Genomic DNA, 26,422 nt, shown 5'->3' with positions numbered 1-26,422 from the left:
TTCTAACTTTTATAAAAGTTCGTGTCTTATCAACTAGTCTTTTCTAATTTTCTTTCCCTTTAGCGTGTCTGAACTAGAAGATTCTTCTATCTAATAATTTTTGAACTGTTGAAGAAATGCTTCAATGTTCATTTCTTCCGGGCTATGAACACTTTGGATTCTCCTGCTCTATAAGTGTCTTCTTCTTCATTTGAGGTAGCCATATAAATATTATTCGAAAATTCCATGATCATATTTTTTATTAGATCTTTTTTTATTTCTTCCATGTATGATACAAGAAGTTTCGATTTTGAGATGACCCCTTTCTTCATTTGCAACCTTCTAGTTATTTGTTTGAAAGGACTGATATCATCTCGGCCTTGTATAACTTCTGATTGACGCTTGTTGATCTCGATAGAGTATTTAATGGAGTTTATAATCTCCTGCCCATGGATTTTTCCTTCAATATCCTTGTGGAGTAATTTACTTCAAAATTTTGTATGAAATTTTCTCCTTAAGCAAGGAAATCCTTCTTCATTTATTTATACTTCGACTGTCCATTTCATTATCAACGAAACAGAGAATTCTATAAAGAAGTACATTAATGACATTCCCTTAAAAATATATCATACTTTTATAACTTATTAATTTGGGTGATCAATCAACCCATTCAACATATCATTTTTTGTATTCCTCTGGGAGTATATTTATAGATGGACCATATAAAATTCATCATTGGCAAAATCAATTTGGTATATGTTGTTTGTAGACATGAAAACATATATAAACAATGAATGTTTTCTATTAAAATTTCCATATAACAAGGCTTTATTAAAGCTCTCGATATAATCCCAGTAATTAAACTTCACTGCAAATTTTTGTTATGGATGGGTGTATTCACTTTCCTTCATCGTGCTTACTACCCATTCTTTTGGGGTGAATATTTTTTTTATAATGAATTTTGAAAATTTGTAAACTTTTTTAGTATTGGCTGGGTAAAAGTGCTGGTTAAACAAATCTCCTTGGAATTTCAAAATACTTTTACTTATAGCCAAAATTTCTTATGCTATAGTAGCATAATTTCTCTGGCTATTACTCCATTTTTCATAATAGAAGTGTATAAGGTATTCTTGTTTTTTATTAGGAGAAATTTATTTTAAAATTCCCCCGTAGTCAATATCATAGGCATTTGTCTCTACTAACTTCTGTCAATTCAGATTGGCTAAAGTGAGACATGGTAGGTTATTAACTTTTGTCTTAATTTGTTTGACTGCTTTAGTATGATTATCAGTCCAAACTTTAGGATTTTTCTTAGTCTATCATATAATATAGTCGTTTCCTTAGTCATATCTTTTATAAATGGAAAAATATAATTTAAGTTTCCCGAGAATCGTTGGAGCTGGATTTTATCAGCAATAACATTCAGAAATTTTGAAGCAAACTCAATACTTTTTTGAATGTGAATAGTTTTTCCCTTTTCAATATTATGACCTAAGAACATAACATTAGCTTGAAAAATATGCATTTTGAATAATAATTTTCTTGAATAGATCAAGATGTCTAAAATGCATTTCTAAGGCTTTGGGAAATACCAATATATCATCTATACATATGATGATAAAATTGCTAGAGGGGTTAAAAATATCATTCATAATTTTTGAAATTCTGAAGGAGCATTTTTTAATCCAAAAGGCATAACATTTCATTCATATTATCCCACTGGGACGTTAAAGATTGTCTTATATTTATCTTCTTCAGAGTTTTGAATTTGTCAATAACCTGATTTTAAATCAAATTTTAAAAATATGATGGTTTCATGTAGCCTATCTAATAAATTTGGTTTTATTAAGAATATGATATCTAATCCATTTTAAAACTTTATTTAATGGTTTATAATTTATGAAAAGTCTTGGTACTCCTCTCTCTTGTTTTGCTTGTTTATTAAGATAAAAAGCACTACAAGACCATGGAGATTTTGAGGGCCTCAAAAAATCCTTTTGGTGAAGAGTATCAATCTCTTTTTTACATAAATTCAAATATTTCGAATTCATTTGACATGATCTTGCCTTGGTGGGAATATTATCTTCAAAAAATTCTTCTTCATAAGAAAGACTCACCACATGTCTTTTCCTTTCCCCAAACACATTTGGATGGTCTCCACATATTTGTAGAGAGAATTGATTCTTTAAAATTTCAATCTTTTCTTGAATTTTAGGATTTTGTAAGTCTCTTCATTGATAAGATTACAAATCTCATTTTTAAGAAATCAATTTGTTTATTTTTTAAAGTTATAATATCTTTAACCTAATTAATGAATTTTGAAAATGATTAAGATATAAAATCTATTCTTATTTTTCTTCCTTCAAAGTAAAAATTATTCCGGTCTCATCCCACAAAGTTGTAGGATATATATGCCAGGAAAAAGACATTCCTAAAATGATTTCTTTAGAAATATATTTTATTAAAACAAAACTTCCAGGCTTGCATATATTATTTGTACATATATATGCTTTAGAAATTTTATATTCAGTATCCATTTTATGATCACTAGCATTACGAAGACTATGTGTAGTCTTCTTAAAATATCTTGACGGAATTAATCCTTCTTGAATGCAATTTAAATCAGCTTCACTATCAATAAGAGCAATAAAATCCTTCTTTAAGTCATAATCAATAAAAAGAGTAATTTTTGATAAAGATTTATGAGCTGTAATTAGCTCGATAGCTTTTAAAAATAATTTTTATTATGAGTAGACCCGTTATGGACGTCATAAAGATTACTCTCTGGAACACCAGGAGGATCATCTTCAACTATGACATGATGATTCTTGTCTTTACTTTCTATATAAGTAATTCTCTCATCAAGAATTATATTATGATTTTTGAGAGAAGATATTTCATTTTTGAGATTATTAATCTCCTCGATCAAATCTTGGACTGTAGTGAAAATATGATCTTTTTGAGACCTAAGTTTTAGTTGTCTCCTTACTTGTGCCATGGTATAAGCATTATTATGAGCAGGATTTTTATTAGGAATTCTAGCATTAGTAGAGTTGATGGTATTATCAATTTTGTCAATAATTTGGAACCTTAATGTCCGATCATCAATCACTCTGAGCATTTCTATCCAATTGTCATTACTTATAAAATTGATGTTTAAGTCTTTGAATTGAAAATACAACTGATAGAATTTATCCTTATCTTTATCACAAGATTGACCAATTTTGCAAGACGTACATTCTTCCTCAGATGAGGACATGTAGTCTTTTTCATGGAAAACTTTTAGGTCCTCACTAGCATAAGATTCCTCTCCGTCATTATTATTAGGGGTTGAATTTTTCAAAGAAGAATTGAGGAGGATTTTACATAAAGAATCTTTAATACTATCCTTTAGATCAAGGCTTTTAATCTTATCCTTTACCTTGCAATCCCTTGCATAATGACCTACTCTTCCACATTTGGGGTAGACATTTGATTTATTATTCTTATAAAACTTTTTTTTATCTTTATAATTCATTTTCCTTTTTTCCAGCTTGTCTAATCGTTTCTTTGTCATGTACTGTCTATGAGGCTTTTCTTTATAATTTTTTTCCGTTTTATGTCTATTATACTTCTTAGAGGATTCATGTATATCAATTGCGAACTGTTCACAAAATTTTTCTAATTGTTGTTCTCATTTAGATGATATCTTTTAATTTGTTGATTCAACTTGATCTCATTACATAAAGAGAGACCTTCGTTAGTGCAGACACTTATAAGTTTTTCATAAGTATAATCATCTAATCAATATAAACTGCATTTTTTCTAAGGGCTTTTCTAACTCTTTCTGCAAATAAAGTAGGGAGCCCATCTATAAATTTGGATTTCTAATGAAAGTTATTACACCCCGGTAATTTCATAACCTTAATAGGAAAACATCCTTGTACCATCTAAAGGAAGTAAGGGTTTTGCATCTAAGGTTTTGGAGCGTAGTCCTTATGGTTTCACTATTATCTGACCATATTCCATAAAAATGTTCTATAATAGTTATAATCAAAGTGTAAACTACATTTGGAATTATCCTATTTTCATCCTTAACGACATTTAAAATGACTATTTGTTGAGATTCTGAGAAATAATTATCCCACCAATCCTTTAATTGGCCTGTAAATTCAACGATAATCATGTTTGCTGTGTCTTTTTCAGAATTCTTATTTGCCTTACAGATTGTCTGTATATAAGAATTCTTTATCTATCCATAAATCCATAAAATATTCCACTCATAAATCTCTATCCCACTAAAACTATTGAAGACATAATATTCTTGCTCCTCCAAGAGAATATCTTGAGGACTAGTCCTAGGATAGTAATACATTCTTCGAATCGATTTTTAGCATGTTTCTCTGAGATTTTATTAATGTCATTTGGAATATTATTCCTATCAGTGATATCTTGCTCACTTAGTTGGAGGGGATTAATATTTAACCCCTGAATTCTTTCTTGAAGTAATCTCTCAATATTATCAAACTTTGATAATTTAAAGTCTTTAATTTCTGGAGGGGGGTGAATAGTAGGAGTAGCCTTCTCTTTTCCTTTATCGGGGATTTTAGATTTTACCAATTCAACACATAAATGGCTAATTTTGTCATGCAAAGAAATAATATGTTCTCCTAAAATGCTTACATATAACGTTTTAATATGCTTGAAAGTAATAAGAGCAGTGTTATTTTCATCAAATAACTTTGCAACTGCAGTAAAGTATATGATTTTACCATCCTTTTCAATTTGAAAAGATGGCCGAGGAGGTAAGAGGTATTTAGTAATTGTACCATCAGATAATTTATAATCCTATTATGACATAGAAATATAGTTATAAACATATTTCATCCGTCATATGGTACAAAAGCAATAACTATATTTAATTTAGAAAGATCACTATAAAATTCTTCTTGAAAGAATGTTTGTTGATTATTATCAAAAATTTTAATGAACTACTTTCTAAATGATCCTCATTTGGGTTGGAAAAATTCATTTAAATTTTCTTTCTTACCGACGATCCCGTTTAAAGTCATAATTTCTTATCTATCCATGTAAACCATTTGGAAAGTCCATTTCAGACAAAATAGGGTCCATATTAGGGGTAGCTATATGAATTTTGATCTTGATATTATCAACTCTCTAACCTTCTTTCATCTAAGAAGTAGATATTCTAGAATTTTCTTCTTCTCTAATATGAGAAGTAGGCGCTCTAGAAGCCATATCAACAATATAATCAACAAGAGATATGCAGGATGAGTTAGTTCTCAACATTCTTGAAGGAAAACCTATATTATCAACATAACTCATTAATAAATTTTTGTCAATGATTTTTTTCTCACTGTCCCATTTGGAGTTTGTTCAATATCCGAAATATCAGGATTTATATTGTTTTTTGGTGGGACTGCTTCTAAAACTATCAGGATCACCCATTCTTTAGGGAAATCAATTTTATCCCATTTAATAGATGTTCTAGTTATAACTTTAGACTTATTAAAGTTTGTTTCTATTAAAATTGTTTCATTTTTAAAATCCATAATTTTACACATAGAATTTAAAGTGTATAAAGACTTATAGTAAATTTTATAACAAATACATATAACTTCTATACCAGGTAAGTAATTGCAGCCATGCAATTTTATACTTAATATTTAAATATTTAGTGAATTTTCATCATTTAAAGAGATTTACAAATTATGATAAGCGTTAAAATAAAAAGGGTCATATGCCAAACTGGTTTAAACTGTCCCTATAAGAGATCTTTTTCAATTCTGATTTCCGTCACCTCTCAGGGCTGCTATAAAGCTCTCTGGTAGGCCTCTTGAAGTGAGGGGCTATAAAGCAATTTGTACTAAACCAATATGCATAAATTTATAATTTTCTCTATAAGGAGCAAAATCACTTTCAGATAATAATCTAAAAGTACCATGATCCGAATTCTCGATAATTGTTTCTTCTGTGATTTTAACAATTTGTTTAAATCTCATATTTTAAAAAGTATTCATTTGATATATAACCTTGGGTTGGATTTTAGGAGTAGTCCATTTATTTAGAAGATCTATTTGTTGAGGCATATCATATTCCTCTTTTCTACTGTTTTTAACAGTGGTATTATTATTATTATTACTATTATTATTACTATTATTATTATTATTATTATTGCTGTTATTATTATTATTATTATTATTATACGTGCAATTAACCATAAATTATCCTAAGAGTAGATCATATTCCTCGCGTGAACGATCCTACCCTCAGTTAGGTTCTTTATTTGACAATGATTGCTTTTTTAGAGAGGTATAATTTAGGTATATCAAATTTTGGCGTCACTGCCAGGGAGAAAGACTTTTAGATTAGGTTATTTTTTTATTGAACTTTAGTCAATTATTTTCTAATTTTACTTTTGTTTTTGTTTTTTTTTTCTACTGGTGTTGTTTGTAGTGTATGCGAAGTGTACAAGGTCAAGACAATTTCATGACCCCATACGATCCTGAATTAAGAAAAACTCTATGAAAATGATTGGAACAAGTCAAAATCAGAAAATCAATGAAGATTCTATCGGAAAAATTCATGGATATGTTGTTGGATTCCAACCTCACGGAGCAACGGGGGTGCAAAATCGACTAGCACCTGATGTGTGTCTTAACTATAGGGTGGATCATAATATGACAGGATAGACAGGTGCCATCGTCGTGCCTCTATTACCTACTAAATATACATTATGGGTCTAAGCAGCCCGATGCAAATACTCAGTGGTAGAGGGTGTTTTGCTGGGCTACCATCAGAGGACCCATTTGCTCATCTAAACAAAGTCATAAGTGTTTGTATGAGTAGTGTCCAATGACCAAATTTGAATATGGATGCAATTGGTTTAAGGGTATTTTCATTATAACTGATAGGTGACACTACAATATGGTTGTCTGGGCTACCTTATAAGTCAATCACCACATGAGATGAGCTACATAGAGAACTCTTAGCTAAATATTTCCTGGTTTCAAAGAAAATGAAACTTAAAGATAAAATTCATAATTTTGTGGCTTCACCTAGAGAATTGATTGGTAATGAATGAGAGAGATTCACCGGTTATATGAGGTGTGTTTCAAATCATCGAATTGGTGATTAACCTCTAAATGAGTAATTTATCAAGTCTAGATAACAATGTGAAAATTGTGCTAGATACTATTTTTGGAGGATCTTATGGAGCAAACACACTCCAAGAGATTGTTGAGAAACTTGAAAGGATCTCCAAGAATACTAAGGCGTGTAGCACTCAGTCGGCCTATGATGCCTACTGGATACCCCGTGCATGGTTACTCATGTTATACTTTTGCATTTTTTTCTTATGCAGCTCCCAATTCGAGTTACCTTCAGTGCTGCGCGTTTGGATATGTCTTGCCATCCCAGACTTAAATTGTGGTGAGCTCCTAACGTTTAGAGACTTGCTACTATTCTACTTTTTTTACTGTCTTTCATTTTGTGTTTTAGATTAGTCATTTCTCCATATATATATATATATATTTGTATTTTTACTTTAATTAGGTATGTTATATGTAAATGGTATCTTCTGCATCTGGCGTTTTTGGGTTAGGCTTGTCAACTAGGTGAGTTATAGTGGATGCCATCATGTCCCGACTTCAGGTCATGACATTTTTCTTCGAGTAGCTTACATCGCAGCTTTAAATCTTCTATAATAAGAAGTCAATTAAGTTCATTTGTACATTGAGTAATACACTATAAGAAAAAGGGTAAATAACACCCCTCTACTTTCATTTATTAGCTAAGTTTATCCTTCGTTGGGCTATCTGACTATTCATGACCCTATATTTATTAAAGTCATCACATATACCCTCTAAGTTAATGATTCCCCAAATTGATCAAAATCAATCGATTTCTCTTTTGACCTTACCCAATGCACGATCTACTGACTCAACACATTCAATTTAATTATTTTCTCATCTTTTTCGTTTCAATCCTCTTCCTTCTTTTTCACCATTCTCCATCCTTCAAGTTCAATCAACCTACTACGCTAATATAAAAAAGAATACAAAGCAAAATACAAGTACAATAAAAATAAAAATAAAGCAACAAAGTCTAACGATGATGATGTCAATATTCAATTCATGTGATGCTCTCTTCGCTGAGTTTTTTAGCCAAAAGGTGAGCTACTCTTGGGCGCCAACCACTTATGAGTGGAAATAACAACAAGAAGGTGCAAATCCTTTTATATCAGGTTGCAAGTCTGTAACTTTTCTATTGTCCACTCGTAGTCACCATTTCAGCCATAACTATCACCACTATCAATAACTGCCACCTACTATCCACAGTAACTATCCTCAACCCAACTGCCAATCAACAATCGTCATCATGAATAGCCATGGTTTACAATGATCACAACCAACCATCATTACATTCACTAATCACTATCGATAATTACCATCATTAGTAAATATTATATCACAATAATTACCATCATCATTCACCATCACCCATAAACAGCTATCAATATCATTCCACTTATATTTATCAATTACGACCAATAACAACAACTATACCATAAGATACCATCTATTACCACCATCATCAGCCAATACCGGCTCAAATCGACACACACCATCATCATTGTTAGTGATCTCAATTTTTTATATAAGAATTTCAAAATATTTTATTGAGATGATACAAGATCAATTTAGTATTTTGTTTGATTTATATCTAATATTTTAAAACAAAGATAAATTTTATACATTTCGATATTGAAAAAAAAAAGAATATTAACTATTTTATATCCAAATCTTAATATTCAAAAATATATTCAAACTCAGGCCTCTAAATCATAATTCACATCTTGATATTTAAATGTATTTTAGATTTGTAGGTTTTAATTTTAGCGGAAACGAACAAGCATAAATCTAGCATTTGGGAAATACCAATTAGGAAGGAATTTAAGGGAGGGGGGCAAAGTAAAAGCCTCAAAATTTTCCTTACTTGGCAAACGACCGCTGGCGCTGTGTTAGAAACTCATTTTTGAAGCAATCGATCTCTCTCATTCCAAATTTGATCTCTTGTCCAGTTAGGGAAGACATGGAGAGCATTTTGCCGACGACGGCGTTCTCTGTTACTTCTTCTTCGTCAAAATCAGATAGGCGATCAAAATCAAAATCTACTCAAACGTCATCTAAACCTTCACTAGTACTGGCGTTAATTTCCTGCTTCGCTTGGTTATATGTTGCCGGAAGGTACATTTTTTTTTAATGTGCAGTCACATTCTCCAATGCTTTGATTTATCGCTACTTCTTATACAATTTGATGATCTGTTGGGATTGTTGTTTTTAGGTTATGGCAAGATGCAGAGAACAGAGTGTTATTAGTTACTCTTTTCAAGAAGAATTCACAGCAGGTTTCTTGTTTTGTATTCAGACGAATCTACATCACCTGATTCCCATAGATTTTACTTGATTTTTCCAAATTTTAAGCATGTCAAAGCATTTATGTGGTTATAAAAGCTTGTAATTAAGGGACAAAAGGAAGGTTTTGATTTTACTTTTTTTTTTTTGAATTTTGAACTAGGTCACTTTTTTGGAACCGACTTTAAGGATTATAGGGTCAGATAAACTGGAAGTAATAGAGTAATAGTTTTATATAAATCAGGACACATGGAGTATTTTCTAATTTCTTAGAATGGATTTTCTTTGGGGAAGGGAAGTCTTCGAGTACTGTGAAGTGCTATTTTGGTGTCTTGATGATAGGGAAGACCCAATTGTTACTGTATTTGGATATGCTCTGGAGGTTACACTATATATTGATGGGATTTATTAAGGGAAAATGAAGTGATCCTAATGGTAGCAGCCCATTTGATCTATATAATATAGGATTATGGCAATGATTTGTTTTTTCTCATCATTTTTTAGACGGGCTATCAGATTAACTCCGGTAAAGGGTTGTGTTCTCTAGATTAGTATTCCTTGCATGTTCATGAAATACTAATGGTCTAATCAGTGGCTTGAAGATTGGATCTTTGAAACATATAATAGTGCCATGAATAGGTTTATACCAGTGTTGTGAAAGGTGAATGGTTTGTGGCGAGGCAACCCTTCATTGCCTTTTACCTTTGTGGCGAGGCGATCTTCAAAAGGCAACACCATGGCGACAATGGCAACAAAGGGGAGAGGGGAGAAACGTGTCACCTTAGTAGTTTCTTGAAACAAGACGACCAATTTAGGATTTAAAAAGTTATAAGGTATTTTAGGTTTTCTTTTTTCCAAATTTGCATAGTTGCACTTTTAGATTGTGACTCCAACCAATTGACTCAACTAGATTTCTCCGGCGACCAACCAGACTTTTTTGGTGACTTGAAGTGGACAAAACCTCTGCCTCGAGGAAAAGTGTATAACCCAAGGCTACGAACCAAAGGAGAGAGGCTAGGTCTCAATCAATAGAAAGAAAACGAAATAGATCCACTTCATTTTATCACAATGAATTCTATTTGTTCGATACGCTGTTGTCAATGTAAATATTGAATTTTGAACACATCGATTCAAAAGTAATTTGATAATTGAGATTTTTGTCTATCCTCCTATTTTGCAAAAATGGGAAGTTGGGAACTTAACCAATAGGTATTTCTTTTTTTCTATTTCTGATTTCTTCTTCCTTTGGTTCTTTTTCCTTCTTCTTCTTCTACTTCTTCAGACTTCAGAGTTACTTCTACCTCTATTTTTTCTCACTATTTTGACTCTTATTATGTTTTTTTCTCATTCAAGTTCTAGACTTTTAGTATGTACTATCTATTTTCTGATTTTGAATTGAAATATTTTGAGATTTTGATCATTTGATATGTCATTAAATATTTTAATTTTTTGGTATTAATTAGCGCTGCACTTCAAAAAGGCGAGCACCTCGCCTTGTGGCGGGGTAGATCCTTGTCGTCTTTTGTCGCCTTTCGCCGCCTAAAACACTGGTTTGCAAATTAGTACTTGCTGCTTTTAAATTGCTAATGCTGATGTTGTTTGCATTTTCTAATGGTGTTGGCTTCAACACTTGTGTGCTTTAAAGCGCCTGATATAACTTATGTAGCTAGTTCTTTTTCCTGGTTATCTCTTCTAAATATTGCTTTTTGTTATTCATATGGCAGAGACCAAAGATGCTGACAGTGGAAGACAAGCTAATGGTTTTAGGATGCAAGTAAGCTTTTCGAATTCCCTGTTCTTTGTCTCAATATAAGTGCATATAGCCATATACAAGCATGTGCAGACCATTGCTTGATCTGACTTTGGCGTCCTGTATGTTTTCCAGGGATCTTGAGAGGAGAATAGTTGAAGTTGAAATGGAATTAACAGTGGCTAAGAGTCAAGGGTACCTCCAGAATCAGTTGAAACAGAGTGGTTCTTCTTCAGGCAAACAATTTCTGGCTGTTATAGGAATTTATACGGGATTTGGAGGTCGATTGAGGAGAAATGTGATCAGAGGGTCTTGGTTTCCAAATGGTCAGTCTCTATATTCACTTTGCTTTGGGCAAACATATGTTCAAATACAATGATATGTCATCATTAATGGATGACTTTTCTTATGGCATACACTTTGCACATATATAAATACAATCAACAATATAAACTTGATGTACAATATATAAGGATAATTTATATACAACAGGATTAGAAAAATAGCTTTTGTGAGCACTATGGGCAATTGGAGAATGTAGAGCTCATTGAGCAGAAAAATTTGGTTGATAACTTGGGTAGGGGATCTTTGATGTAATTTTATTGTCATCTAGCTCCTGATTTTCTTTGTTTCAACCGACTTTAATTTTAAGAAGACAATTAAATGACAATTCATACAGTATGAAATCTATGATTATAAGGTAAAACGTCGGAGAACATTTTTTCGGGTTTAGCCTTTTTAACATATAAATATAGATTATGTAAGAGGATAATATTGTTTCACACAAAAGTATAATTTTAATAGATTTGATAACTTATAGGGTAAAAGTAATATAAAACATTATACATATACCATAAGATTATGGAAAAATCATCTTCAAACTGCTCCCAATCCTGAATAACATTTTTTGAATACAAATGTTTTTTATCTTAGCTTCAAAGTGTGATGTTTTGCACCAAATTATAAATTTTTATTTAATAGGTTCACCCAATATTACAATACTTCATTCTACCGCTTTTTTGTATAGTTTAGTAAACAATATAATGTGAGAGAAAGCACGTCAAACTTTTGATAGTACGTAAAACTGCAAAAGTAGCTCAAACAGTCTAAGTTAAATAGTTTAAGTTACTCCTTCCATTCCAAATAAACAAAACTGTATGTTGTCCAAAATAAATGCACTTTTCAATTCCCAAGTGGTTTTAAAATGTCTGGTATTGCTGGTGGATCTGATACATCTTTATTTTCTTTTACCTGACAGTTGATGCTTTGTCAAAACTTGAAGAAAGAGGAGTGCTCGTGCGATTTGTAGTTGGTCGGAGGTTTGTCCTACATACTGAAAACTGGAAATATGCGTTTCTGCTTATGTGACCTTGTAGTGGCTTTGTTCATCTCTGGATTACTTGAACTTGGCAGTCCCAACCGAGGTGATAGCTTGGACCGCAATATTAATGAGGAAAATCGAGCAACAAAAGATTTCTTGATTCTAGTAAGTTTGTTAGTATTCATTTTTGTCTAACCTATCTGTTTCTTTTTGTGGCATAATTTTACTTGGGCTCCACCCAAATAGTTGATGCATAGACATGTTGTTTGCAGAAAGGTCATGTAAATAATTTAAGTCATGTGCGTAAATGATCATTAGAGCTTAGTCTGCACACATTCTCCTAATTATTTTTACTGTCATGTGAACTTGTTCCATATGCAGCATTGCAGCTTACTTTTGCTTAACTATGTTTTTCAAATTATTAAAAGGGAAGTCATGAGGAAGCTCATGAGGAATTGCCCAAAAAGGCTAAATATTTCTTTAGCTCAGCAATACAAACTTGGGATGCAGAGTTTTATGTGAAAGTTGATGACAACATTGATGTTGACCTTGGTAAAATCCTTGCTTATCTTTCCTCTAGAATTACGTTTAATTGCCCCTATATCTGAGCTTTTCTAATATTCGTTTTAACTTTATTCTATCAGATGGGTTGATTGAGCTCCTCCAAAAGCATCGTGGTCAAAATAGTTCTTACATTGGATGCATGAAATCTGGAGAAGTAGTTTCGGAAGAGTAAGATTGTCTTTCAGATTTTGCTCTGCTTAGTATCACGTATGCAATACATTAAGCATTAAAGTTTCACCTTTTCCAGGGGAAAGTCATGGTACGAGCCAGAATGGTGGAAATTCGGAGATGAGAAGTCGTAAGTATTACTGAGTCCTAGGAAGTTGATGCATCCTTGTTGCTGTATATGGTACTCTGGCTTTTATATTAGCTTATGCTTATAGGGTCCAAATGACTTTAAGTCTGTTTATGGGGAATAAACCAGGTTTATATCCTCTCACATCTCAAATTATGCATAGTACTTTTAGTTGTTAGATGTTTCGATTGGAATGATTTTCATTTGGTTGAATTAATTTTTCAAGTGTCATGGATGTATCATGTATCTATCTAGCCAATGTACAAGGTTTTCTGGATATTGTTTTAGTAAACTTAATCTTTAGAAACTTTGAGCTGCTCATAAAAAAACTAAGTTATCATACCTGACATCTAGTTACATTATTTTGTTAAATTAGTCCTCAACTGAAAACATTAACATTTACTAATTTTGGCAGCATGCTTAATTGTTTTTAAGTTACTATTTGCATTTTCCTTAGTTGTCCTGCAGTTGCTGTGCTTTTGGGTGTTCTTTGTGTGCATGCTAATTAGAATGATTATATTCCTCTTTCCAAAAACTCTCAACTGGTGGTTTGGGCCAATTTCCCATTTTCCACATTGCCGTAGCTTGCCGAATTTCTTGGTTCCTGTCACTCCTCCTCTCTACTCTAAATTGACATGAATTTCTTTTCAGGTACTTCCGACATGCTGCTGGTTCAGTTGTGGTGCTTTCTAAAAATTTGGCTCAGTATATTAACATAAACAGGTTAGCTATAGTTTCTTGAAAAAAAGGTTGGCCATACTTGTACAGCCTGCTTTGATTTTGCCTGAATGCTTATGTGTTTCAGTGGCAGCTACCAATTAATTCGCCGAATTTGTTATTAGGGTAGGAGACAAAATAGGGAATATAAAGAAGTTTAGTCATTTGATATATGCAGATGATACTATCATCCTATCTGAGCCAGAAGGTGAACAACTGAATTACATCAGATTGATTCTGATCTTATTTGAAGCAGTTTCAGGTCTAAGCGTCAATTGGAAAAAGCAGTCTGATCCTAGTCGAGGAGGTGCCTCAGATTCAAGGATTGGAAAGCATTCTGGGATGTAAAGTAGAGAAATTGCCAACTACCTACCTGGAAATGCCACTAGGGAGAAAACATAAAGCTTTGGAGATATGGGATGGAATTCTAGAAAATGCAGTGAGAAAGTTAGCAAGATGGAAGACTCTCAATATCTATCCTTGGTGGGTAGAGTGATCTTGATAACTCTCTTTTAGATTCACTACCTACTTATGTTACTATTTCCGGTTCCTCCAAAAGTTGTCAAAAAACTAGACAAACTTAGAAGAACCTTCCTCTGGAAAGGAGAGAGAGGTATAGGGCAAGGGCTACTGTCTATGAAATGGAATACTGTGATGCTGAGCAATGAAAGAGGGGCACTGGGTATAAGAAATTTGGGAATCCTAAACATCCTTTTTATGAAGTGGTTGTGGAGGTATACTAGTGAGGAAAGAACACTATGGAAGGAGGTGATAGCGGCAAAGTATGGGTAATTAAACCCATGCAGTACAGAGGTAGTTTCAGAACTCTGGATAGGGAGTATGGGGGACAATCAGAGCTTTATGGAACTCTGTGGAAGAAAATGTGTTTCACAAAGTTGGAAATGGCAACAAGATTAAGTTCCGGAGAGATGGATGGATTGATCAAATTCCTCTTAGTGAGTTATTGCCAGATCTTTATTCAATCTGCAACAATACTGAAGCCAGAGTATATGAATGCTGGGCAACTCAAGGCTGGGACCTGTCTTTCAGGAGACTATTGAATGATTGGGAAGTGTTTAGTGTAGCTTCTCTACACTGAAAAACTGGGGGGAACCAAACTGGTCACAAATGCACCAGATAGAGTTATATGGAAGCACACGAGGATGGTAACGTCACAGTAGAAGTGCTACAAGAAAGGTATACAAGTTGGGGTTGGAGGCTACCATCATCACTGGAAGAGTATTGGAGAGGACTGAACCCCACCAAAGTGAAATGCTTCACTTAGTCATCAAAAGAGCCTGCTCAACTCAAGAAGGCCTACAGAAGAAGGGAATGCAACTAGTCCTTAGATGTTGCCTATGCAATTTGACTTGGGGAAACAAAACATTTATTCCTACTCTGCAAATTCTTTACACAGATCTGGAAGCTTGTCCTCAATATCACAGGCTCCAGCTGGACTATGCCTGAATACACTCCTGTCCGTTTTAGTTGATGGATCAGAGGGTGGGTGGGTAACAAGATTCGGAAGAAGTGGTGGAAGCTAATACCCTCATGCATATGGTGGTCGGCGTAAAAGGAAAGAAATGGGAGATGTTTTGAAGATAGAACTAATTCCATTCACAAAATAAAGTGGAATTGTTTAGCATCCGTACTTTTTTGGTGTAAACAGCTCTGTATAGAAGATGTAGATCAATCTATAGAATTAATAGGGAGCTTATAATTTTGGTTAGGGCTGTAAATTTTTTAAGGTGGCCAGCTTGTCCTTGATGTTAAAGAATACAACTTTACCAATGTTCCAAAAAAGATGAAGCCTTCTATTGGGATCGAAGCTTAGGCTTTACCTAAAACAACTTCAGAAGGGCCTAAATAGCTTTTCAGTCTCTATAATTAAGAAATAAGGTTAAGCTACAGGGAGGGACAGAAAAATAGGTATTAGTCCACTAGCACAAGAGAAGTAAAATGTGCCCTTAAATTTATCATTATTGCATTACTCTAGATACTTATCAAAACAAAATTAGCAATTCTATATATTTATAACAGTGAACACTGAAGAAGATTTTAAGAACTCAAATCGTACAAGACACAGTAAGACTTTGATATTTGATAGGTGCCTAGTAATAGTGGAAGGGCTTGGCCGGGACTTCTAAATTACCTAAGAGCATCTGATATCATTCCCCATTACGGAATTCTTGGCTGAGTTGTTCCTTTGATGTGTTAGGTTGACAAAAACTGATTGATTCTAGTGTCTTGTATCTGTTTATAAGTGTTCAATTTTTTTCTGTTATGCAGTGCTTCATTGAAGAGCTATGCACATGAGGATATATCTATTGGATCATGGATGATGGGTCTTCAGACAACTTACATAGATGACAGCCGCCTATGCTGTAGCACCACGACCAGCCAAGGTAAACAGTTAGTCTTATTTGTGCTGATATGAATCAGATTTAAGTATTTTGGCCCGTATTCTTGTCAATGTTTTTGTTTACTGAGTGTGCATGAAACGGTAGAAAAAATTGAGGGAAATATAGCAACAACGACAAAAGTAGAAAGTGAGGAGCCTCAACAATGAGTAGTTCTATGAGAAAAAAGATTGAGACGAAAATTATTTCTTTCCCCATCTCTTTTGTATAGTCTTTCTTTTTCTAGATTGAGTTATTTATATTATGTAATGTTGGCCATTGTTAAAATGTCACAACTCTGTTTTCCAGACAAGGTGTGCTCATTGGCTTGATGTTATTCCATTCCATTCGTTTCTATTGGAGCATCCCATGATTCAAAATGGAAACATGCTGTTTCTGTGTCAGGTAGTAGTATTGCTGATCTAATTCAGCTATTATATAAATATGGAGTGGGCAAAATCCTTTATAGGATGTGTACACTACTATTGGAGTAGAGAGTGTAAATTTTGGGAGGACTTGAGTTTTTTAAAGATGGAAATAGTTGTTGATGAAGTGATTAAATTAGTGGAACATGATTTTGTCCTTGCCGTGATTATATACAATTTGAAGATCTACCTGTTAAGCAGGAGGATCGAAAGTGCCATTATCTGAAGTTGAATGAATGTAAGATAAATTAAGCGTATTTTGAATCCTAGCAACACTTTTAAATCCCACTAGCTAGTAAGATCTGTTTTATATATATATATATATATATATATATGATATATATATATATATATATATATATATATTTAAAAAAACATTAAAATTTTTAATAATCAATTTAACTATTTCTATTTCAAAGAGCTATCTGAATTTATTCGGAACTCTAATGACGATGCAAAGCACCAAGTGGGAACCAAAATCTCTTCCGTCCCCCTATCCCTAATCTTTCTTCTTCTCCACCCGTTCTCTTCTTTTTCTTCGAACTCACTCACCACACCCTATCTTCTGAGCCCAATCTCTTATTTTGATGCAAATCAACACTTCATCCCTAATCCTTTCATTTCGCGCCCCATCCCTTCATTTTTTAGTTATTTAGATTCTAAAATATTGAGACTTGTTTACGTTAGTTGGGTACAAAGAGAACGTGTGGTTATAAGTTAACGTATAAGGTGATGGTGGATATAATTTTTTTTTTTTAAACTTCATTGAAATGGGTATTGTAAATTTATTAATCAAAATTGTGATTGAGATCATTGGATTTGTTTTGAATGAACTTGTACTTTGAAATTTCAAATCAAATGGGGAAGAATTTCATAATTTGACATTAATTTGGTGCTCAAGTGTAAGAGTAACATATTTGATTTTTTTTAACATTTAATTTCTTATGTCATAAAAAAAGACATAAAATTACATGTTTAATTGATTGGATTGCGCACACTCCGATAATCAGATGAGAAAAAAAGTTCAAAATATTGTTTTTAATGCGTTTAAGAATTCAATTGACAAAGTAATTAGAGAATTCAACCGAAAAACAAAAAATAAAGTAGGTAAGTAAGAGGGTCAGCCATGGATCAATGCATGATACTAAATTCAACGGCTGATATAATAGTGACTTGCATTAATATGTAGAGTTAATAACTCAGATGGTCACTCAATTATGCACTCTTCTCTCAGAAAGTCACTCAACTTTCAATTTTCACTCAAAAGTCACTCAACTATTGCTTTCTTTCTCAGAAAGTCACTCAACTTTGAATTTTAACTCGAAAGTCACTCTACTATCCATTCTTTCCTCAAAAAGTCACTCAATCTATTAAATTATTTTTTAACTAAAAATTGTTGATATTAATTATTTATATAACAAACCAAAAATTTTTAAAAATAAATTAAACCATTTAGTGATCCATCCACCTAATCCGACCCATTAAAAAATATGATATGACCCATTTTATTTTGTCTTTAATCCTAAATTAATCCCTCTCTTTAAACCTTGAATTAGGATTAAAGACAAAATAAAATGGGTCATATCATATTTTTTAATGGGTCGGGTTAGGTGGGTGGATCACTAAATGGTTTAAATGGTATTTTTATTTTTTTTTAAAATTTTGGTTTGTTATATAAATAATTAATATCAACAAATTTTAACTAAAAAAACAATTTAATAGATTGAGTGACTTTTTGAGGAAAAAGTGAACAGTTGAGTGACTTTTGAATTAAAATTCAAAGTTGAGTGACTTTCTGAGAAAGAAATGTATAGTTGAGTAATTTTTGAGTGAAAATTGAAAGTTGAGTGACTTTCTGAGAGAAACGTGCATAGTTGAGTGACCATATGAGGTATTAACTCTTAATATGTATACTGATTTCGAGTGGAGATCTTCTCTATAACATTTCTTTTACTTTCAATTTCAATTTATACGTTATTATTTTTTATTTCATGTGCATTAAAAATTACTATTTTACTTTTATTTAGTTTTTTATAAAAAAAATTAACTATTCAAAAATAAATATGAATTAATTTTACCAATAAACATGAATTATCCACTTAATTTTTTTATATTGATTAAATATATATTTTTAAAGCTAATAAATTACAAGAGTAAAATAAAATAAAAAGAATATTATAATTTATGTACTAATTTTATAAAATGATAAAATATTATAGATTAACTATTTATAATAAAAATAATATATAAAAAGGAACAGCGAGAGAGTATCCAATAGAGACCTCACACGTGCTTTGTGATTATGGAATTATTCATAAAGCAACTATGGTAATTGGTGATTTGACGTTCAAAATTGAGTTAATTATATCTTTTTCAATGATATCCGCAAGTGGCCAAGAAGACAATATCCCAAATGTATATAATAAATTTGAAATTCTCTTGCCTTTTCGATCAAAGCTCGTCACACGAGGCTTGTCCAATTATACATTTTAGAATAATTTGTGAATTATTATATTAAAGTATGAGTTATTTTATATACATATGAATCCCAACTCGAAGGATAGTGACAGTAAATTCCCTTTTTTTAAAAAATAATGACATTACTATTATATCAACAGCCTCCTATATAACATGATTTAATCCATCTTGCATCTTCTTTCCAGATCACAAAATTGCTGGCTAAAGTTCCCTTGTAAAAAAATAATAATGACATTACTATTATATCAACGATCCATCTTACATCTTCTTTCCAGATCACAAAATTGCTGGCTAACCAACATAATTTGTATGACTCATCAATAAATTGATCTATGGCTGAGCTGAAGAACAGATGTAACACATTTTGGTTGAAGCCGTTAGTTTCTTAAAGGAATCTAACAAAAGTTGGTAATTTGAGAGTATTTAGGTTGTAAGAGAGTCGAAATTTTTTAGATGTTCAAGAATAATGATGTGTGAGTATCAAAATAAAACAAAATAATATTGTACTATTTGGAATTCAAACTTGAAACTCTTTATACATCTATTACCACTACGCCAAGTCGCCAAAGGCATAACTTTTGTTAAGAGTATCCTCAACTTTAAATATTAGATACAACATAATTTTTCGAGCAAGGATGTCCAAAGAAATATTTCACGAGAAAGAATTGCTCCGATAATATGCACCATTCACTTCCCTTACTTCCAACCCAAAGATTGGGAGTTTGAGTGTGCCTTCCAACCCGAAGTTTGCAACCTCGAGTGGGGGAGCTCCTACGGAGAGTGAAAAGAAAAAGAAGGAATATTTTTTTTTTGTTCATTTCATATGTCAGCAGGTTTGTAGTTTAAGTTTAATTAAGGTATAAATGAGGGATGTTTTTGGGCATAATCACATTTAGATCATAAATTCACAGAATGTGAAATAGAGATTAGCAAATTAATCAACAAAAAATACTACAACTAACTAATCAATCACATCATAGATAAATGAGTTATACAAATTGCCAACAATCCCAAACATCAAACGATTACCAGATACACACTCTGCGTTATTCAGTATGACACAAACAAAGAGCAATTTCAAGGGTAAAATTTATTCATAATTAATTTTGTCTTTGCATAAACACAGATCGATGAGCAAATAGGAAACCATTTATTTATTTCTTCATAATTCCCAGATCGAAAAGTAATTAAGAAATGACATTTCCAACAATTGAATACTTAGCTTCGAATTTGGTCTCCCAATCATTGAGAACAGCCATTTCTTTCTCAGATAATCCATCAAGAGATGGAGAAACATCTTCTTCATTCTTGCTCATCTTTGCAAGTGCTCTGCTTGAATCTTTTCCGGCGAACATACAGTAAGGCCCGCCGGGACCATAGAACGAATTACCGGCGCTTACATCGAAGATTCGACCTTTGATTGCCACATAAATTGGCTTTGATGGATCTGATCCGTCATATGCCTTCAGCTCATCGGCGGTTAGCTCCATCTTCACTTTACTTAGGCTGAGTGGGTGGGTGGGCATCAACTAATGTGATACTTATCCTTTTCTGCTTACAAACAAACCTAAGTTTTTTTTGCACTAAATAAAAAACTCGTCTTTTCTCCCCTTTTATTTTTTTGACAGCAAAAGTGAGAAACAATAGATATTTTATTTTTTAAAAAAATTAAAAATTTATATTATTACCTTACTTTTTACTTTTTATTTCTATATTTGGTGTAAAATTTGATGTTTTGAGCTTCAACCACGTCAATTTTCACACCAATTTTGGTGTGTGAATATTGTTACATTAAATTTGGCATAATACTTTTCATCATACTAAATAACTTTTTAAATATTATAATATTATTTCATTATACCAACTTTTATGTAAACATTATATAAATTGTATGTTTTAATTAAATCTCTTGTATATTTATTATTTTTTATGCAATACTTTTATAATATTAATTTACATATAAAATTTAGCTTTATTATAAATTAATTTTTTACTTTTAAAAAAAATTAAATTTATGTTAATTCTACTATAAATTATATAAACTACAATTAACTTTAACAAAACTAGAGAAGAAGCGTTACATGTATATATTAACTTCATAATGATTTGACTTTATTTTTATTATGTATAATATTTGCTAGCAATTTATATCATTTAAAAAATTATGATACAAAATAATTTTATATTAAACGATTATAAACAAAAATAATATGAATTATATATGATGATTATTTTAGAAAGAATTTGTTTTATGAAATAAGAAATAATAATAAAATAATGAAGAGAGAAAAAAAAATTCTTTATTGGTGTAAAATTTAGTGTAGTGAGTTGGAGTTGATTACATCAAATTTGGTGTTTGGATTGGAGATGCCCTTGTAACATAGTTCCTTTATCTAACAATAATTGTCTAATAATACTTGTCCAATTTAAAAAATCTAAAGGTAACTTATATTTTGTGTCCATTTTACCCTTGCAATTAAATACTATTTATCATCTAAACATTCTCAAAACATTAAACTTAATAAAGTTAAAAGATAATATAATAATATTATCTCTATTATATTGTTTCTTAAAAAGTATGTCAAGTCAATAACAAATAACTATTGTTAGACAGAGGGAGTTCCTATCATTCTCTCTCCAATATACTAAAGCAAATGAGAAGACTTAAATTTATCTCCTTAGATACTTGTATAAATACATCTACGTGTGTTTGTTAATAAAATATAGCTACTATATTTTGCTAATGAATTCTTTTGATTTATGGAGGCTGCAAAATTGTTGCAACATTATCGAATGAAGTTAAGGAATGGGAAAGAAACTTGCAGGTTCCCACTAGAAGTTGTGGCAGAGATGAAATTCACACATATTGCTACCTTTCAGAACATCGGATCAAAAGAGAAACATACAACTGATATAACTATTAAGATTTGAAGTGTTTCGAAGGAACAAAAGAAAACTGCACAAAGTTATTTTCTTCTCTACATAAACGAAATTGAATGACCAATTGAAATATGTCTCCTCTTTTTTTTTTATTTTTTTTTTTATATATATATATATAAAATCATATTTTGCATCAATTCCTCTCGTGTTGCATGTTCTAGAAGTTGAAGAGCTAGAAGGTGACAAATATTTTTAAGGTTTCCAATATCAAGGTGTGCCAAACCAACAAACAATTTTGATTGCTTTATCATTTCTCTTCTCCTTAAATATTATTTTTATGTGATTTTTAGTTAGCAAAAAGGGACAAACAATGCAACACATTAAATAATAGTTCTAGAGTGACAAGTTATAAAATTGCCTTTCGTGGTATATCAAAGCTACAACAACTAGGATTGCAAATGTGACTATGCACAAGACTTGTCTTTCAATCAACAGTGGACATTCATTTAATTTATGAGTATAAAATGCAGAAAAGAGAAGTGTAATTCATTGTGGAGATTGGCTTGTTTGCTCTCAATGTGTAATTCTATACTTCTTTTACTACATGAACAAATTGTACAAACAAAGATGATATACCAACCTTTTGAAAATAGAGCTAAGAACTGATTGAGCCATGACAGTTTATATGGATATGGAAGAACCTACTTTGATAAATTAGCAAGGTAGCTTTGATACCTGAATTTCAAAAACTTATGAAGACATTCACATAGGAAGGATTAATGTATATGAATTCTGATGGCAAAAATTATATAGTTTTAGCTTTTTGTCTTGAAGGTCTTGATCAATGACTATACAAAATATCTACTGCCTGATATAATTTGTTGGGTCCGTGTTGACACGGGCCATACCCATCTATTTTAATATAATTGATGGTAATTATAATAGGAAATGTTTGGATGCCTCAGTGTGAAGGTGTCAAAAGCTCACTATGAATGGTTTTAGGAGAGGTAAAGTTAGGTCGAAGGGTTATTTGGGAGAAGTCATTAGAAATGACATGATGCAGTTTCAGCTTTTCTGCCTTGAAGGTATCAATTAATAACTATACAAAACATCTAATGTATGAAAATATAATTTGTTGGGCCCATGTTGACACGGGGCATACCCATCTAGTTAGTAAAATTGATGGTAATTATAAGAGGAAATGTTAGGATGCCTTAGTGTGGAGGTGTCAAAATCTCACTATGAATGGTTTTATGAGAGGTAAAGTTAGGTCGAAGGATTATTTGGGAGAGGTCATTAGACATGACATGACGCAGTTTCAACTTTTTTGTCTTGAAGGTCTCGATCAATGACTATACAAAATATCTAATGTCCGAAAATATAATTTGTTGGGCTTGTGTTGACATGGGTCATATATATCTAGTTTAATATAATTGATGGTAATTATAAGAAGAAATCTTTGGATGCTTCAGTGTGGAGGTGTCAAAAGCTCACTATGAATGGTTTCAGGAGAGGTAAAGTTAGGTCGGATTATTTGGGAGAGGTCATTAGACATGACATGATGAAGTTTCAGCTTTTCTGTCTTAAAGGTCTCGATCAATGACTATACAAAAAATCTACCCTGTGTAAATATGATTTATTGGGCTCATGTTGAAACAGGTCATACCCATATAGTTTAATATAATTGATGGTAATTATAAGAGGAAATATTTGAAGGCGTACATGAGGAAGTGTCAAAAGCTCACTATGAATGATTTTAGGAGAGGTAAAGTTAGGTCAAAGGATTATTTGGCAGAGGTCATTAAATATGACATGATGCATTTTAGCTTACCGAGGATATGACATCAGATAGAAGGTTGAAGAGGATACAATTTAAGATTGTGGGGGCTAGTAAATAGCAATGTATTATTGTCACCGCACAAACTACCTAGTAGATATGACATGACGAATAGGATCCTGTCCAATTGACATAAGCCTATCACTGAGACATGAATATACATAATGCCATGAATCATAAGGATGAATAAAAGTCTCAAAAGTGCAAATCTGGACGTACAGAAATTATACTAAGCCTGACAAAAGCCTCTACTAATCATAGATGTGACTAGGACAAATTCCTAGCTCACAAAAAAATCTGAAAACTGTAATGAACATGAAAGACTGATAATGGCCATTTCCTCAAACGACGAGGACTCACCAATCTGCTAGCTATGCTAAATAATCTGATCTAACTACGACCAAAATGGAGGAATCTCAGACCCTATATTATGAAACAATATATGCACAATAGGTATATATATTTAAGTATTTTGAATATAATGAATATGACGAACATGCATAAGCATAAACACAATAAACTTAAAACATGATAACGCATGACCAAGTGAAAACATAAAAATCAGATAAGCTAAATTTATAAATTGTGGAGTGGTCAATGCAATATGAGAATCATGACATATTTATAAAAACATAAACTAGGTCAGAAAACCATATCAGTTTCCAAAAAATGGGAAAATACTCTCTATTACCATTTGCAGCAAGGAACACGTCTATTCGGATAATGGTATGTCTTTCTAGAACGTTGTGTCTTTTGGAAAAATAATGTCTTTTCGAGAGGAACATGTCCCTTCATAAAGACGTTACCGTTACACACAGATTCTCCTTGAAACGGCTTACACTTCACACTTACATAGATAGTTTCTAACTGTGTTATCCGTAGATACACTATTTTATATACCTTGTATCAAACTTAGAAAGCATTAAAAAGTCCTTATCCCTTTATCCTGTTTTTGAATATTGTCTCATCATGAGAATGAACCATACAATAAATTTTGACAATGTTGAACTGTCATCTATCACTTTGTTTGATCTCCTTGAACCTAGATCTTGAGATCTATAATAATCTAGGTAGAGTTACCACCAAGATGACTTATTCTCGGCCGTAGTCCCATTCCTGTCAATGATCTCTCAATTCCCTCTCTGGTTAGGACTTTTTAAGTGGATCAGACACATTATTCTTTGACTTTACATAGTCAATTATGATAAATTTCACTAGAGAGTAGTTGTCTAACAAAGTTATGTCTTTGTCGTATGTGATGAGACTTCCCATTATACATAATGTTTCCAACCCTTCCTATTGCAGCTTAACTATCATAGTGTATGCATATAGGGACCATTGGTTTGGGACAAAATGAAAAATCTTTTAAGAAATTTCGGAGCCATTCAACTTCTTCACCTACCTTGTCTAAGGCGATGAATTCAAACTTTATTGTAGAGCGAGCTATACACGTTTATTTGGATTATTTTCAAGAAATTGCTCCTCTATAATAGTGAAAACATATCCACTCGTGGATTTCATTTTAGTGGACCTAATAATTCAATTTGCATCACTATATCCTTCAAGAACTGTTGGATATTTGTTGTAATGCAAATCATAATTTTGAGTATCATCTAAGTACCCACAAACTCTTTTGCCATCCGATGATTTTGAATGGATTACGTATGTCTCGACTCAGTTTACTTATAACGCAGACTATGTCTGGTCGTGTATAGTTCATGACATACATAAATCTTTCCAATACTCTGATATACTCCAATTGAGATTGACTTTCACCTTTATTCTTAGCAAGATTAAGGTTCACATCAATTAGGGTCTTTGATCTTTTGAATTCATATACTTGAACTTTTCAAGTACCTTTCGAATGTAATGATTTTGAGATAATGCTAAATCGGTAAGAGTTTTATGAATCTTAATTCCCAATATCAAATCGGCAAATCCTAGATCTTTCATATCAAACTTACTAGCGAGCATACACTTAATAACTTTTATATTAGCAATGTCTTGGCTCGTTATCAACATATCATCCACATATAAGCATACAATGATCTTTTGATTTGGAGTGTCTTTAATGTAAACACATTTATTACATTCATTGATCTTAAATCCATTTGACAACATGGCTTGATCAAACTCTGGATGCCATTGTTTTTGTGCTTATTTTAGTCCATAAAGCGACTTAATAAGTTTGCAAACTTTTTTTCTTTATCGGGAACCATGAAGCCCTCAGGTTATTCCATGTAAATCTCTTTTTCTAGCTCTCCATTTAAGAAGGTGGTTTTCACATCCATTTGATGTATTTCAAGATTGTATAATGCATTTATGGAAATCAACATCCTAATTGATGTAATCCTTGTCACT

General features: G+C 32.0%; 2 protein-coding genes across 5 annotated transcripts; one reads left to right on the top strand and one right to left on the bottom strand.

Moving 5' to 3' along the window:
* The first annotated feature begins 3 nt into the window (after positions 1–3).
* On the top strand, positions 4–17,123 carry LOC107026792 (hydroxyproline O-galactosyltransferase HPGT3). 4 transcript variants are annotated; one of them, XM_027919042.1, is made up of 15 exons: positions 4–195; positions 6,436–6,675; positions 7,343–7,410; positions 9,062–9,227; positions 9,325–9,388; positions 11,120–11,169; positions 11,281–11,471; positions 12,404–12,464; positions 12,559–12,631; positions 12,895–13,018; positions 13,111–13,198; positions 13,278–13,328; positions 13,977–14,048; positions 16,332–16,447; positions 16,751–17,123. In XM_027919042.1, exons 4-15 carry the CDS (start codon positions 9,073–9,075, stop codon positions 16,771–16,773), a joined length of 1,068 nt encoding a protein of 355 aa, XP_027774843.1. In that variant the 5' UTR covers positions 4–195; positions 6,436–6,675; positions 7,343–7,410; positions 9,062–9,072; the 3' UTR covers positions 16,774–17,123. The 4 variants fall into 4 exon arrangements, with proteins under 4 accessions (XP_027774843.1, XP_015083363.1, XP_027774842.1 ...); XM_015227877.2 differs by lacking the exon at positions 6,436–6,675; XM_027919041.1 differs by having other exon boundaries at positions 6,436–7,410.
* Positions 17,124–20,296: 3,173 nt separating this feature from the next.
* On the bottom strand, positions 20,297–20,930 carry LOC107026947 (probable steroid-binding protein 3). Its single transcript, XM_015228088.2, has one exon. The coding sequence runs from the start codon at positions 20,868–20,870 to the stop codon at positions 20,532–20,534; it is 339 nt and encodes a 112-aa protein (XP_015083574.1). The 5' UTR covers positions 20,871–20,930; the 3' UTR covers positions 20,297–20,531.
* Between the last annotated feature and the right edge of the window lie 5,492 nt (positions 20,931–26,422).

The sequence above is a fragment of the Solanum pennellii genome, chromosome 8, assembly GCF_001406875.1.
Source record: "Solanum pennellii chromosome 8, SPENNV200".
In the NCBI taxonomy this organism is placed as follows: domain Eukaryota; kingdom Viridiplantae; phylum Streptophyta; class Magnoliopsida; order Solanales; family Solanaceae; genus Solanum; species Solanum pennellii.
This window is presented reverse-complemented; position numbering and strand designations above follow the sequence as displayed.